Source organism: Bolinopsis microptera, chromosome 8 (genome assembly GCF_026151205.1).
Source record: "Bolinopsis microptera isolate Bmic1 chromosome 8, MBARI_Bmic_1.0, whole genome shotgun sequence".
Lineage (NCBI taxonomy): Eukaryota > Metazoa > Ctenophora > Tentaculata > Lobata > Bolinopsidae > Bolinopsis > Bolinopsis microptera.
Window position 1 is genome coordinate 10,872,905 of NC_087079.1, and position 16,097 is coordinate 10,889,001.

Here is a 16,097-nt window from a genome sequence, read left to right on the forward strand (position 1 = left end):
GTATAGACTAACTTTTACAGATCCTAACATAACAATTAACAAGCTACCCTAGATCTGTAAAACACAATAACATTACAAACAGTAAGTCATATTGGGAGGATTTGGTTGTTTTGTGTTGCCGTGGTTGATCTTGTCCTTGGTTGCTGCTGGAGGCGAATAACTGGCTTCAGAAGGACCACATTGCAGGATAATAGCATTGGGAAATATTTGTGTCGAGGAAAATGTAGTACGCTTGTCCTTAGTTCCGATTACAAGACTAGCGCCTTGTAAAAACGAAGACCAACTATAAACTCGCCAACTTATCGGAAAGCAAACGGAAAACCGAACCGAACCACATACTTGTCGTTACCAATAGCGCTTCTAGTATATAGTTAGAAATAACTTGGAGAACTGACCAATAGCACTTCTAGTATAGTAAGAGATAACTTGGAGAACTGACCAATAGCGCTTCTAGTATAGTTAGAGATAACTTGGTGAACTGACCAATAGCGCTTCTAGTAAAGTTAGAGATGACTTGGAGAACTGACCAATAGCTGAATAGCTTTTCAAGTATAATAGTTAGAGATAACTTGGAGTACTGACCAATAGCGCTCCTAGTATAGTTAGAGATAACTTGGAGTACTGACCAATAGCGCTTCTAGTATAGTAAGAGATAGCTTGGAGAACTGACCAATAGCGCTTCCAGTATAGTTAGAGATGACTTGGAGAACTGACCAATAGCGCTTCTAGTATAGTAAGAGATAACTTGGAGAACTGACCAATAGCGCTTCTAGTATAGTTAGAGATAACTTGGAGTACTGACCAATAGCGCTTCTAGTATAGTAAGAGATAACTTGGAGAACTGACCAATAGCGCTTCTAGTATAGTAAGAGATAACTTGGAGAACTGACCAATAGCGCTTCTAGTATAGTAAGAGATAACTTGGAGAACTGACCAATAGCGCTTCTAGTATAGTTAGAGATAACTTGGTGAACTGACCAATAGCGCTTCTAGTAAAGTTAGAGATGACTTGGAGAACTGACCAATAGCTGAATAGCTTTTCAAGTATAATAGTTAGAGATAACTTGGAGTACTGACCAATAGCGCTCCTAGTATAGTTAGAGATAACTTGGAGTACTGACCAATAGCGCTTCCAGTATAGTTAAAGATGACTTGGAGAACTGACCAATAGCGCTAATAGTATAGTTAGAGATAACTTGGAGAACTGACCAATAGCGCTCCTAGTATAGTTAGAGATAACTTGGAGAACTGACCAATAGCGCTACTAGTATAGTTAGAGATAACTTGGAGAACTGACCAATAGCGCTTCTAGTATAGTTTGAGATAACTTGGAGAACTGACCAATAGCTTTTCAGGAAAAGTTGGACAGTACCTGGAGAAGTGTAACGGTCAGATAAACCTGATAGTAGCGATGGTGAGAGGTAAACTTCCGGCCATGTCACGGATAACGCTGGGTGCTCTAATAGTGATAGATGTTCACGCTAGGGATGTGGTGGAGACCTTCCACAAGAACAAAATCTCATCCGTTACTGACTTCCAGTGGATCAGTCAGCTTAGATATTACTTGGAGGTGAGTGCGCCAGTCAGTCAGTCATTTCCAAGTGACTAATTTTAATTTGCATTTTAAGATGCTCTCAAATGTGTTGAGAATAATAAGTTTTATGTTATAACATCATCGATTATCGCTCGACTCTTGTTATATTTGATGAACAACTAGAAACAAAAACAATGTAAATCACGGAAAGCTGAAATTCGAATATGTCCTACCGGTAGTAGGACATATTCATGATTTTCCAAAATATCTTTTTATATTCTGATGATTTTCCGTTTATGAAAGCTTTCTTTTGGAATAGAACGTAGTCTATGGACATTGGACACGTTCATTGAAGTTTGGGGATATTGGTAAATATTAGTGACCCTATTAAAGCCAGAGGGGGGGGGGGGGTAAGGGTTAAAAAATCGACCAAAACATTATTTTCTAAATCAATTTAAATTTTAATGACAAAACATTGCTGGTATTCATAATCACATATTTGTAGCTGCTTAACTTTTTTTTTAATAATTGAGGTTAACCGATTGTCACAAAATTGACTATACAACATTGAGGTTAATAAAATTGAGGTTAATATTTTATTGCACTCCCTACTTTTTAGTTATTTCGATTCAGCAAATGTAATCTCTATATTTTAGGTTCGTAATTGTCAGAAAAAGTAATATCTAAACGTGATTAAATGAGGTTAACCTCTTTTTTTAGATAGAGCGAGAATAGATCAAATGATAGAGTTATTATTTTCATCGTAAGTTTATGGTATGTACATATTTTCTAAATAAATGACGTGTTGATTGACTTTATTTTATCTTGGGAAAGTGAAAAAAATTAGGTTAACCATCACATTTTGGTACCGTAAGAATATACATACGATTCTTACTTTTGTAATGTACCACAATATCGCAGTGAGGTATCTATTGGTATCACAATGCCTACAAAGTACAATTATGATCACGTGACAAAGGTGATTTGAACTGACCATATTTAAGTAGAAGTTTTACCCGTACTTGGCTAAAAAATTAGGTTAACCTCTCATTTTTTGAATATCTGACCAGTCTTAACTTAATCATTACACTGTTCAAATGTTTCACTACATTCAAGCAGTTAGTGTTTACAGGAAGTCTTGGTTAACCTCATTTTTTACAATACGAGGACATCAATTACTGAAAGTGGCTAAAATCATTTAGGGAATGGCCACCGGCCAGGTCTAATCAAGCAAACGTTATTAACAGTAGTTATAGTCCGTAGCAGTTCATATCCATGATCTTCAGGGGTCGGATCTGAACGTCAGGATGATAACTACAACTATAGCATACGGTAATGAGTACCTGGGTAACTCTCCTCGTCTCGTCATCACACCACTCACTGACAGGTTAACTGTATAATTAATTATGTAATTAAGTGATTATAGAATTAGATTGCATTTATTGTTATTTAAACATTTGACAAACTATTAGTTCATTAAAATACTAAAATAAACAATGTTTTGTACGATTTGATTTTAGAATTAACAATTAACAGTAATGTGCAGTTTTTGTTACGTGTTTATAATCTAGCTCTCTTATCTCTATTTTATCGCTACATTATAACTGCCATTGTGCGGGTACTGTGTTTTTACTTTATACAAGTACAAGTACACGATGGATGATGATGAAATGGATATTCTTCAAAGATTGTCAAATTACTCTTCCTACATTACCGATAACCATCAGGTCTATAACTCTTGGGTTACTAAACTCTCGGAAGCTATGGGCTGTGTCCATGAAGATGAGTTTTCAGCTGAAACGTTCAAAAAGCCAGTGAAGGCAGTTTTAGTCAAACATTTGTATAATGCGTATCGGACTACCAGTGATCATGTAGAAACGTTTCTGGATATCAAGAAAGATATGGAGGAGTTGAAGAGCGAGCTTATCCTATCGCAAAGTACTGTTATCAAGCTGCAGGCTGAACTTCTGGAAAGCAAATCGAAGCAATTGGAATCCGTGCACTCCACCGTCAAGACCACCGTCCAGGACACTGTTCAAGCTGGGATAATCACATTCAGTCAAGCTGTTTCGAAAGCCGCACCTGTACTCACAGAAGAGAGCTTGAAAAAGGTTGTACAGAATGTTATATCAGAAGAGGATCGAACTAAGAATGTGTTAATATTTGGTTTCGAGGAGACTAGTGAAGAGAATCTGAATCATGAAGTTGGCGAGATGTTTCAGCAGATTGAAGAAAAGCCACACTTCGAAGCTGTCCGGGTTGGGAAGAAGTCAGCTGAAAAGATTAGACCAGTTAAAGTTTCTTTTGAAAACTCAAGTACAGTCCATCAGATATTAGTGAAAGCCAAAGAACTGAGACTGATTTCACGTCATAAAACTGTTTTAATTTCTCCGGACCGATCACCTGAGGAACGAACTATCCATCAGCAGTTGGTCTTAGAGATGAAACAGATTGCCAAAGAAGACACAGATAAACATTATTATATCAGAAGTGGTAAAATTTGTTGTAAGGACAAGATAGTGGAGTGAACGATTTATAATAATGTTTAATGATATACATCCTTAAGTTGTTTTTTTACCGTTGCTATGCTAACTTTTAATGTCAATAAGTAATTTAGTTTTGGATTTTTATATCATACTCATTAACTGAATATCTTAGTTTGGGGTATATTCATAGGCCAGCCGCTTTGACATCGGCAATCTTTATTTTTATTTGGATTGTTGATATAAGCGGGATAAAAATGCTTTATTTCATTTCATTTCATTTCATATCTTAATCTGTAACTTGTTGTAGATTTTACTTGTTGTAACTTGTTGTTACTTGTTGTTAATTTTCGCTACTTTTCGTTACTTGTTGTTACTTTTCGTTACTTGTTGTTACTTGTTGTTACTTGTTGTAACTTGTTGTTACTTGTTGTAACTTGTTGTTATTTGTTTTAACCTGTTGTAACTTGTTGTTACTTGTTTTTACCTGTTGTAACTTGTTGTTACTTGTTGTTATTTGTTTTAACCTGTTGTAACTTGTTGTTACTTGTTGTTACTTTTTGTTACTTCTTGTTACTTGTTTTAACCTGTTGTAACTTGTTGTTACTTGTTTTAACCTGTTGTAACTTGTTGTTACTTGTTGTTACTTGTTGTTACTTGTTTTAACCTGTTGTAACTTGTTGTAGGTGTTACCGCACGTTGATGGGTGCTATAAAGTTGACACTGGGAGGTGCGCCTGAGGGTCCAGCTGGGACCGGTAAAACTGAAACCAGTAAAGGTAACCATACAACAAATATACTCAACTTTTATTCTTTTTGTTCATTGCTTATACTATTATTAGTTTTTGTTTTGAACATCCTGTCCCAGACTTAAATGTATTCTTTAAGCCCTACTTGAGAATAATAGCTTTTGCTAACTTTACCCTCTGTCAGATTTAGCCAAAGCAGTTGCGAAACAATGTGTTGTGTTCAACTGCTCGGATGGTTTAGACTACAAAGCGATGGGAAAGTTCTTCAAAGGTCTTGCTCAGGCAGGAGCTTGGGCTTGTTTTGACGAGTTTAATAGAATTGAGTTGGAAGTGTTGTCTGTTGTAGCTCAACAGGTATAGTAGTTCTACCTTCCTCATTGTAGCAATAAATTGTCTGATTGCCGCGCACTAGAGTTTTTTTTAAGAGTTCAACACTTGATACAAATGTATTATCTAGATATTTATTTAAAGCTACTCTAGATTGAACGTATAAAATGTTTAAGTTTCCTAAATTTTCGTTACAATCCTATCAGATTCAATGTATACAGCTGGCGATAGCAGCCAAACTAAAAGTGTTCGTGTTTGAAGGAACGAACCTGACTCTGGATCCTACATGCACGATGTTCATCACCATGAACCCCGGTTATGCGGGTCGCTCCGAACTTCCTGACAACTTAAAGGTAACCTTTTTATGGGATTGAATTTGCTGTTCTAGTGTTCTGCCGCTTCCAGTTTATCTTGCACAGAGAAAGGACAAGTCGCAATCTTATCTAGCAAGATATGCGTTAGTTTTTGGCTTACATTAATTGTAACTACACCAGAGGTAACATATAATAAGTACTGCGGCAGGTACGAAATCGCACTTGAAAAGCTAAATTTATTCAATCAAAATTCGTACAGAGGTCATGACGATAGACGTAAAGGTATGAAGGGTGGTTCAGGGAAAGGCCTGTAAGAGTTTGGAGGGTGACAAAGTTTTGGAAGGGTCTGTGCCTTTATGCACGTTTGCACGTTCGCCGCACGGTTCGCGAATAGTCGGCGAACTTTTCGCCAAATTTGCTGCAATTTTAGGCAAGTGCGGGGTCGCACTTTTTCTCAAAACTTTGCCGCACTTATATGTTGCCTCTGCACTACACCGCCAGATACAATCTCATACTCATAGTACACAACACACTAACTGAGCTTTGTTCAGGTATTGTTCAGAACAGTAGCTATGATGGTGCCTGACTACGGGCTGATCGGAGAGATTGTGCTGTACAGTGTAGGGTTTGTTCAGGCTAGGGCATTATCCACTAAGATAGTTGCTACCTACAAGCTGTGTTCAGAGCAACTCTCCTCACAGAAACATTACGATTATGGAATGAGAGCGGTGAAATCTGTCCTAACTGCAGCAGGTAAGTCCTACAAAAAGCAGCGCTGAGGAATTTCGATGTGGTCAAGAAGATTACATTTGAACTTCTCAAAAGTCAAATATTTGTATATAACCCGAATTGCTGACAATTTGTTCCCCTTAAGGTAATCTCAAGCTACAGTATCCCGACGAAGATGAGGCTGTTCTTCTCCTCAGAGCTATCCGGGATGTTAATCTTCCGAAGTTCCTTGCTCAAGATCTTCCTCTGTTCCAAGGTTAACTTTCTTGTTTGATTGTTACCATCTGATATCAGTGATGGTACCAGAGAACATAAAGACATTCCTTCCATAGCGTCGGAAGACATCATATTATCTCCATGTTCATAGTTCATTCATTGTAATTAACCCTCAAAAACACTTTAATTCCAGGAATTATCAGCGATTTGTTCCCGGGAGTTATCCTACCCGAACCAGACTATGAGGTCCTCAACTCTGCTCTATTCTCCATAATGGATAAGATGAACTTGAAGAACACTGTGTTCTTCCATTCAAAAATAATCCAGGTCATTACTTATACTCATCAACATTCTTAACACTAACCTAGCAAATGAAAGGTGGGGTTTTATTTAACGACATAATATTCAATCCACAACTTCCAAATTTGACTCCTGACTCCTCCCCCTTCTCCGTGAGTAGATATACGAGATGATGTTAGTCCGGCACGGCTTCATGGTAGTCGGAGCAACACTGGGAGGTAAAACGTCCGCTCTGAAAGTGCTAGCTGGCGCTCTGGAGAAGCTGCACAGCCAGGATCAGATGGAGGAGAACAAGGTCGGGATTCATATCATAAATCCTAAGAGTATCTCTATGTTCCAGTTGTATGGTAACTTTGACCCGGTGTCGCATGAGTGGACTGATGGTGTCCTGCCCATTCTTTACAGAGAGCAGGTACGTTTTAATTGTTTTAAAGTTGAAATGTGTGACAGATTTATTTGTTTAGGAATTTAGAGAATAGTCCTTCCGTCGGACGTTGCAACATAATACCTCTCTTCATTTAAAACTTAATGTTGAACATGTTCTCTTGATCTTGGCCATCGGCCAAGTCTTGCATATTTTTAGTTCATCCATCAGATGTAATAATACTGATTATAATACTGATTATCTTCAAAGCAGATGGATTGAATTTAAGGATGAGTATAATTGAATATTATTTTTAAGGCATCCTCCACTTTGCCGGATAGACAGTGGCTAATATTTGATGGGCCAATTGACGCCGTCTGGATTGAGAATATGAACACTGTCCTGGACGACAACAAGAAACTTTGTTTAATGAGTGGTGAGATAATTCAGGTAACTTAGATTATCTATGATATAATTATAATTATAATTATAATTATAATTATAATTATAATTATAATTATAATTATAATTATAATTACAATTATAATTAATTATTTGATTAACTCTGATATAACGTCTCGTCAAGAATAATTATGTATTTCTATGCGTCCTACTGACCCCTGATCGATATCGTATTTCCAGACTATAAATTTTCCAATACAAAAATTCAATCATAAACCCCAGTAACCCTACAGATGAGTAACCAACAAAGCATGATATTTGAGACAGCTGATCTCGAGCAGGCCTCCCCCGCAACAGTCAGCAGATGTGGTATGATCTACATGGAGCCCGCAGAGCTGGGCTGGGATCCAATATTCTCTAGTTACCTAACTACTCTGGAGGGAACATTCAGTCCTGAACAGGTCTTAATACCATTTAACTCCTGCACTTTTATTGATTTATATTAAATGAGCATCTTCAAGTGATTGAGTTATAAAATAAATGCACATCTTTGCCGCGTAGTGCGGCATATTATATGGGTACGAAATAAGAAACACACTGGCATGGTACTAACTTAGTAGATTTTCAGTTGGGAACGATAAAGACGGTGTTTGAGTGGTTGCTACCACCCTGTTTGAAGATGGCTACCAGGCAGCTCACCATGTTCGTACCTCTCAGCATGATGCATCTAGCCAGGCAGTCCATGACCCTTTATAAGGTGAGATTTCTCTCATTTTCACTGATATATTAGATTATTGATTTAAGGTTCTCAGAAACCTTGTTAAGGGGGCAGGGGGGGGTCTTTATGAAATTTCTCTCAAAATTGATTTTATAGTTGTTTCTAATAGAGGGGAGTGATATCTATCTGCTACTTTTGGTCCCATGGAAAAATTTTGTTCCTAGCCGAAATTATTGCCGGTCAAAGGTCAGCGCTCATGTGTAATTGTATTGCGCGAGCGATTTTCAATCGCGCGCCCTGAAAATTGAGTCTAAAAATCTATCTCCTCCTACATTTTTTGAGCAATCACCTTGAAACTTTCAGGATATGTTCTAAGGACCATTTAGAAACTTTTACTCTTTTTAGAATTTCGAGATAGGCCTTTAAAAAATTTTTATTCGATTTTGAAAATCTTGGACCTGAAAAAATCGTCAAAAAACGAGGTCCAAGATTTTCAAAATCGAATAAAAAAGTTTTAAAGGCCTATCTCGAAATTCTAAAAAGAGTAAAAGTTTCTAAATGGTCCTTAGAACATATCCTGAAAGTTTCAAGGTGATTGCTCAAAAAATGTAGGAAGAGATAGATTTTTAGACTCGATTTTCAGGGCGCGCGATTGAAAATCGCTCGCGCAATACAATTACACATGAGCGCTGACCTTTGACCGGCAATAATTTCGGCTAGGAACAAAATTTTTCCATGGGACCAAAAATATCTGGTAGATATCACTCCCCTCTATCAGAAACAACTATAAAATCAATTTCGAGAGAAATTTCATAAAGACCCCCCCCCCCTGCCCCCTTAATTCTATAATAATCATTTTGCTGCCATATCATGTGTCCGGCGCCATCGATCCTTAGTCACCTGAAGGCTGAATTTTTAAGATTTTGCTGTAAAAATTATGTACGTTCATAAAATTAGAAGGACAATATTTAACTTATCAAATATTTATTACCTTAAAGAACTACAGTATAGAGTAAAACAAGTTTTGTAGTCAGTACAGATAGACCGCAGAGAATATTAAGATTAAAAACTTTACAGCTGTAGAAATAAAACTTATGACCGTCATTCAATGGTTAATTTTGCTTTCGATTTTAGGGCTCCTCTCAACGAGTAAATTAGATCATTTCGATTTTCAGGGCTCTGCTAAATCTGTAATCTCGTTAGAAAATAAGGTTTAATGAGAGCTGATGACTTATAGTTATCGTCACGTTTCCAATTTGGGTTCCTCGGAAAGGTTTTCATTTCACGATGCTACGTTTCCCTTTGGTACTTGTTATTTTGCAATGCTGGTTAGTCCATGGTGGTACCTTCAATTCCATCTCACCTCCAGCTAACGCCAGTGGATCAGTCATAGAAAGTAAAGATGACATCACCCCACACTGGTACGCTCTGCGTGAAGAAGCGGCGAAGATACGAGAAGAAGCACAGAAGATGAGGACTGATGCCTACGATACGATGAGGAAAGCATTTCAGATGAAAGAAGAAGCCATGGAGTTCAGGGAGGCAGCTTATCAGGCGAGAATGGAAATGGAGACAAGTATGGTTGAGGCACTTTCCCTATTGAAAACCCAGGCTTCAGCCACTACTCTGTACGTTCAAGATATGCGAACCACCTTAAGCAATGTTAAAGGACGGCTTGATGTCATAGAGGACCGGATGGAAGACTTAGAACGAAATCTGGAGGATGGGTTTGAAGACGCAGGAGAAAGATTTGCAGCTCTGGAGGGGATATTGGAAGATATTGTGAAGAAGATGAACGCTGTCGGAGACAAAGTCGAATCAAACAACAACCTGATTTCTAGTGTTCAGACAAAAGTGGAAGCTAGTGGGGTTATGACAGCCAGTATAAAGTCTCGCCAGGAAGTAACGTTGGAAGAAGTAAGGATTATCTCTCTCTAAGATGTCTGATCAGACTACCACCCATGGTGGTGGACATCATAGCGGTTTCGCTGTGGACGGACAGTTTGTCTTCAGTCACTGGGAACCTGGCACTCCAGTTCGAACTGTGACTCACACCTTATCTCTTGCTGACCAGAAACTTTGGATAGATCTAGGAGGGCTGTTCAGAATTCACCGCGTCCAGATCTGGAATTCAAGGCACTGCTGTTTGGAACGCTTCATTGGTACACATACCTACGCCGACGAAAGACTCTTAGGTGTGGCAATAAGTGGCAAATTCATGTACGACTATAAGGTAGATGCTGGTGACCCAATCTACGCTAGGTCTATTACCCTGCATCAAGTGCGTGTAGAGTATCTACATGTAAGTGAAGTTCAAGTTTGGGGGTCCGGCCCTTTCGCTGAAGACGACAAATTCGCGTAATGTTAAATCACTGCAACAAGTACAACCGTTGAACATTGAACAATCAAAATACACATTTTCGGACTCATATTTCACGTAGTTTTAAGTCTAACTTGGCTTGATTTTATTGTATTTTTGATTTTGCTTGTGATTTTTCAAATAACCCAAATAAAGATTTGTTGTCAACAGTCATATATAAAATTGATTTTGATCTACTTTTTGCTATAACAACTATAACAACTATACTAGCCTTTCGATGGATTTAAATAAGTATACAGTACGAATTATCGGTACACTCCGGCGACCAGCAATTCAGGACATTCGAGATCCAGTTCGGATGTTATGGCACAAGCATCAATATGTATATTCATGGTTAATTCGAAACCCTCAAAAATTGGATTCAAGTTATTTAAACTGTTATCGGTGTATAAATTAAGTGAATAAATAATTAAAAGAGACCAGAATTCCGAGTTACGATGATGAACTCGACCACAGCCCGTGTTATGATACATAATAATGGTAAACATTAATATTCAGTTGACGGTAGTTGCCCGCATTTATTTTTTGATCCACGAGTGCCTTGTGAAAATCATTAAATTACTAATAACTATTATTTACATCGCAGCTGGTAACAGCTAACTTGATAGTGGAGAAAGAAAAGAATTTCAAAGATTGGTCAGCCACAGCTCTGATCTTCTCTGTTTTGTGGAGTGTAGGCGGTTGTCTGCCATTAGATTCTAGAATAAGGTTTCAGGCTTCAGCTTATATAATTATTATATAATTTTCCTGGTTTATACTACTATACCTAGTTATACTACTATACCTAGTTTATACTACTATACCTATACATTTTCCTGTGTTATATTATATTTACCAGTATTACATATGTGTTTCTTGGTTGTGATTTCATTATGTAACTGTTTAACTAGTATATCTGTGAAGGGCCCAGTGTCTTGTATTGTCCAATATAAATAATAACATAAACTTATCACATTCCCCACCAAATACTTAATTTTAAATACTTAATTTTGAAGTATGCTTCCATAACTTATAACTTAATAACATAAATGTATGATCACGTAATATAATAGTAATCCATGTTCAGATTCAGTGAAATGCTGAGGAAATTCTGTTTAGAAAAAGAAACTCGCCCTAAGACTATCGTCATAGATAAAAACAACATGTATCCTGAAAAAGGTAAATATTTTTAGATATCACTATTCTGAGATAACCTTACTTAAACTTACTTAATATTTAAACTAATTATATGTTAATACGTCCTAAAATCCAAACATTTCAGGGACAGGCTACGATTACCAGTTTATAGTTGAAAACAAAACAGTTTGGAGGCCATGGCATGACGGTTCCAAGTTTGTCATACCCGAGGATTGCACAACAATATCTAGCGTCATAATTCCCACTAAGGAGACCCAAGTTATCCGATATTTCCTGGACCTATTCGTTACACATGCTCACCCTCTATTGATTGTAGGTCCTACAGGCACTGGAAAATCTGCTGTCTCAGTAAACCATTTGTTGGGCCTGGACGAGAAGAAATACGCTTCAAACATCATAAACTTCTCTGCTCAGACCACTTCGCAGCTCACCCAAGAGATGATCTGTTCCAAGTTGGATAAGCGGAGGAAGGGTTACATTGGACCTGCAGTTGGCAAGCAGATGATTGTTTTTGTGGACGACCTGAACATGCCCATGAAGCAGACTTACGGTGCCCAACCCCCGATAGAGCTATTAAGACAGCAGCAGGATCAAGGACACTGGTACAATCCTCAGGGCAGTTCCAAACTGTATTTAGAGGATATAATCCTGCTGTGTGCGATGGGTCCACCTGGTGGCAGTAGGAACGATATCACTTCCCGGTGTACTCGGCATTTCAACGTTGTCAGTGTTGACAGTTTCGGGGAGGCAATATTCTCCATCATCTTCGGGACGATTGTTGACTGGCACTTTGCCAAAGGTTTTACTTCCAACTGTGTGGTTACAGGTCAGATGACAGTTCCAGCCACAGCTCAACTCTTTCACGGTATCCTGCCCAAGTTCCTACCCATCCCCTCTAAGTCTCACTACCTGTTCAACTTGCGGGATTTTGCTCGAGTTATCGGCGGGATCCTCCTACTACCCGCTACTCAGTGCTCCGGTCCTGAAGTACTAATCAGACTGTGGCTACACGAGGTTTACAGGGTCTTCTACGACAGGCTCACTGACGGCGAGGACAGGAAAACCTTCTTCGGCATGTGTAGGGACGTTATCAGCTCGGTGTTTAAGAACGATATTAACACTCTTCTGGCACATTGCTGTGAACCTGGCTGTAGTACTCTGCAGGACGATGATGTAAGGAAGTTACTGTTTGGTAACTACAGTAACCCTTCTGGTAATAGAGTTTACTCTGAGATCCAAGACTTGGATACGCTCCAGGGAACTATAGAAGGATACCTTGATGAGTACAACCAGATGAGCAAGACGCCCATGACGTTTGTTCCCTTCCGCTACGCGATCGAGCACGTGTCTAAAGTGTCGCGCGTGTTGTTGCAACCTAACGGTCACGTGCTGCTGGCAGGAATTGGAGGGAGTGGCCGGTCCAGTGTTGCTAAACTTGCTACACATGTTGGGGACTACCAACTTTTCCAGATAGAGATCAGTAAGAATTATACAGCTGCAGATTGGAGGGGAGATCTGAGATCTCTGTTATTTAAAGCCGGGGCAGCAGGAGAACCAACTACTTTCCTTTTCATTGACAACCAGGTTTGAACCTGCTACTACAATTATTTTAGTCGGAAAATTTCATATCCTCGAGGTATGCTCTCGCAAATCGGACAGGTTTTTATGGCTCTAAGTCAAAATCTTTTGGAGTTTACCGCATTCTGTAACATGACTAGAAGATATCGTTAACTGATACCGTTGCAGATAAAGTTTGACAGTATGCTGGAAGATATAAACATGCTATTAAACGGGGCTGACATACCTAATTTATATCCAGCTGATGAAAAAGCCCTTGTCATTGAGAAGATTCAGTCCTGGGTGGCTAAAAATAATATGCAGGTGATTAATGTTTACATATTCTTGTTGCTTTTCCATTTTATATCATTCAACTACATAAAATATCATCATTCTACTATACGTTAATATACATTTCTGTCACGTGTCACCTTTAATTTTAATTAAGGTGGATGATGCCATTTCTTGACCGAATGTTTAGATAATTCATATGAGTAAAAGCCTGAAAACTACGGCACTGAAGAAATTTTAAGTTGATCTAATTATCGAACAGGTGGATTCGACCCCTGCCAAGATGTACGATTTGTTCCAACAACGTATCAGAGACAACCTTCACCTGGCTCTAGTGTTCAGCAGTATTGGAGACGACTTCAGAACTAGACTCAGGAAGTTTCCTTCTCTTATCAACTGCTGCACCATTGATTGGTAATTTAGACAATATCTTTTATGAAATTTAATGGAAATTATTGTTTAGATAAAAGAAATGAATTGTGATTCATTAGTAATTTAATGTTAGAGTGATCTAGAGTCAGATCCTCACGATCAACATTCAGGTTCCAGCCGTGGCCAAGTGATGCTCTTCAGATGGTAGCAGACAGGTTCCTAGGAGATCTCGAACTTACTGATGGAGAGAGATCGCAGCTTCGGACCATGTGCCAGTACTTTCAGGTACAAGTTATAAGAATGAGATCACGAGATCAAGTTATATCGACTTCGTGCATTCTTCATTCATATTCACAACATGACTCGATAGTCTTACCTAAGTCCTAACCCTCTACCCCCCTAATCAGTTACATCTCCTGTTCCTTGGACCTTACCTCCTATTGGCCCCGACCCCTTCTTCAGTATTTATCTCAGTCCTTACCCTAACCCCCTGATAACGCCCCCCCCCTGATAACCCCCTATTCCCTTACATCTCTCACCAATCACCCCTCCTCCAGTATTTATCTCAGTCCTTACCCTAATCCCCTGATAACGCCCCCCCCCCCCCTGATAACCCCCTATTCCCTTACATCTCTCACCAATCGCCCCTCATTTCAGACCAGTGTATTTGAGTACTCAGAGAGGTTCTACGAAGAGCTTCACCGAAACAACTATGTTACACCCACCTCATATCTCGAACTTATCCTCACATTCAAAGGTTCATACTCAACTCATATCATATCACTGCCTTCAAAATCGAGAAAAGGATTAATTGTAATCTCTGACATTACTGATAATATAACCATCACTTCAATATAATATGATAATTATCTCAATTTCTGGACATGTTCTAGTTTCCTCTTGGCCCCCACAGTAATCGCTATAAACATGACTTTGCCCTAACACTCTACAACTGATTGAGTCTAAGATTGTATGTTCAGGTCTACTGGATGTGAAGAGAACTGAGATATCGACACTACAACAGAGATATGCTACTGGCCTTGAAAAACTAGACTTCGCTGCTTCTCAGGTAATCTGAATTATAAGCTAGTGAACTTAGTAGTTGATCTAAGTAAATTTTTTTCCCTACTCTTGCCGAAGGCAAAAAGATCGTAGGGAATAAGTAATCGGGTTTGTATATATGAGGTGGCCCGATGGACCTGCGATGATGACAAAAGTCTGCTCCTTCGAAATATAGACCACTCCCCTATAATTAAGTGTATAGGAAGCGTCTGTTATGCTGCGCGCGACGCTAGCCATGTGTTAATTAATTACAGTGAAATTCCTCCTTCGCAAAGTTATTTTCCGCAATTTCTAGATTCATTTATTGTTGATGCGCGGCGCTGCATTGGTCAAATAAATCGTCAATTTTTACCATGCACGAATCCCACTCATTTATAAAAAACATAGTATGTAAATATGGTGCACTTTTTTCCAGTCACACTTTTCACTCAAAAGAATTAATGGTACAAGTACATGGTAGGGAAAATTGATCGTGCGTGGTTTAACCGCGGCGAAATTCTTGTTGTTTTGTAACTTTTGTTTTGTGTCCCTCTGCATCACCTATTTTCTATCCCCCTATTGATGATAACGATTGATTGATTATCATAATTCATATATATTATTATTAACTAATTTTGTTCCAGGTGTCAATAATGAAGCAAGAGATTATAAATCTACAACCTGAGTTAATAAAGAGTAGCAAGGAGACAGAGGAACTGCAGGTTTTAGTCGAGGCAGACGCGGAGAAGGCCAACGCTAAAAGGGTAAATTAAGATAAATTTTGTTTTTAATGACTTTTCGATTCTGTTCCAATATATATATCCGTAATGCATGGCCTTTTTTTCCTAATATTGACCGTCTCTAATAAACATCAACAAATTCAGGAGCTTGTAGCTAAAGATGAAGCGGTTGCAAATGAAGCTGCAGCGGTGGCTGGAGCCATCAAAGCGGACTGTGAAGCGGATTTAGCTGAAGCGCTTCCTGCTTTGGCAGCCGCTATCGGTGCGCTAGATACACTAAAACCTTCTGATATATCTCAGGTTTGGGTCTTTAAACCCTTTCAAGGCCTTGCTAGAACAGCAAAACAAAAAATTGTGTGATATGAGTAAACTGGTCCTCTATAATTGTGGGCGACTACAGTCTGTGCACTAGTACTACAATCATTTTAAAAAGTATAATGATGA

General features: G+C 38.6%; 1 protein-coding gene across 1 annotated transcript in view; it reads left to right on the forward strand.

Moving 5' to 3' along the window:
• The window catches only part of LOC134819245 (dynein axonemal heavy chain 3-like), a 35,376-nt gene that overhangs the window by 12,675 nt on the left and 6,604 nt on the right, over positions 1 to 16,097 (forward strand). The window contains exons 25-46 of the mRNA XM_063829069.1: positions 1,356 to 1,570; positions 2,821 to 2,921; positions 4,704 to 4,795; positions 4,950 to 5,119; positions 5,299 to 5,445; positions 5,958 to 6,159; positions 6,281 to 6,391; positions 6,545 to 6,678; positions 6,812 to 7,063; positions 7,334 to 7,465; positions 7,711 to 7,878; positions 8,046 to 8,174; positions 11,102 to 11,223; positions 11,582 to 11,673; positions 11,777 to 13,236; positions 13,399 to 13,533; positions 13,763 to 13,914; positions 14,043 to 14,157; positions 14,530 to 14,629; positions 14,853 to 14,941; positions 15,558 to 15,677; positions 15,798 to 15,953. Coding sequence (XP_063685139.1) covers positions 1,356 to 1,570; positions 2,821 to 2,921; positions 4,704 to 4,795; positions 4,950 to 5,119; positions 5,299 to 5,445; positions 5,958 to 6,159; positions 6,281 to 6,391; positions 6,545 to 6,678; positions 6,812 to 7,063; positions 7,334 to 7,465; positions 7,711 to 7,878; positions 8,046 to 8,174; positions 11,102 to 11,223; positions 11,582 to 11,673; positions 11,777 to 13,236; positions 13,399 to 13,533; positions 13,763 to 13,914; positions 14,043 to 14,157; positions 14,530 to 14,629; positions 14,853 to 14,941; positions 15,558 to 15,677; positions 15,798 to 15,953 — 4,394 coding nt within the window. The remainder of the gene's footprint in view (positions 1 to 1,355; positions 1,571 to 2,820; positions 2,922 to 4,703; positions 4,796 to 4,949; positions 5,120 to 5,298; positions 5,446 to 5,957; positions 6,160 to 6,280; positions 6,392 to 6,544; positions 6,679 to 6,811; positions 7,064 to 7,333; positions 7,466 to 7,710; positions 7,879 to 8,045; positions 8,175 to 11,101; positions 11,224 to 11,581; positions 11,674 to 11,776; positions 13,237 to 13,398; positions 13,534 to 13,762; positions 13,915 to 14,042; positions 14,158 to 14,529; positions 14,630 to 14,852; positions 14,942 to 15,557; positions 15,678 to 15,797; positions 15,954 to 16,097) is intronic.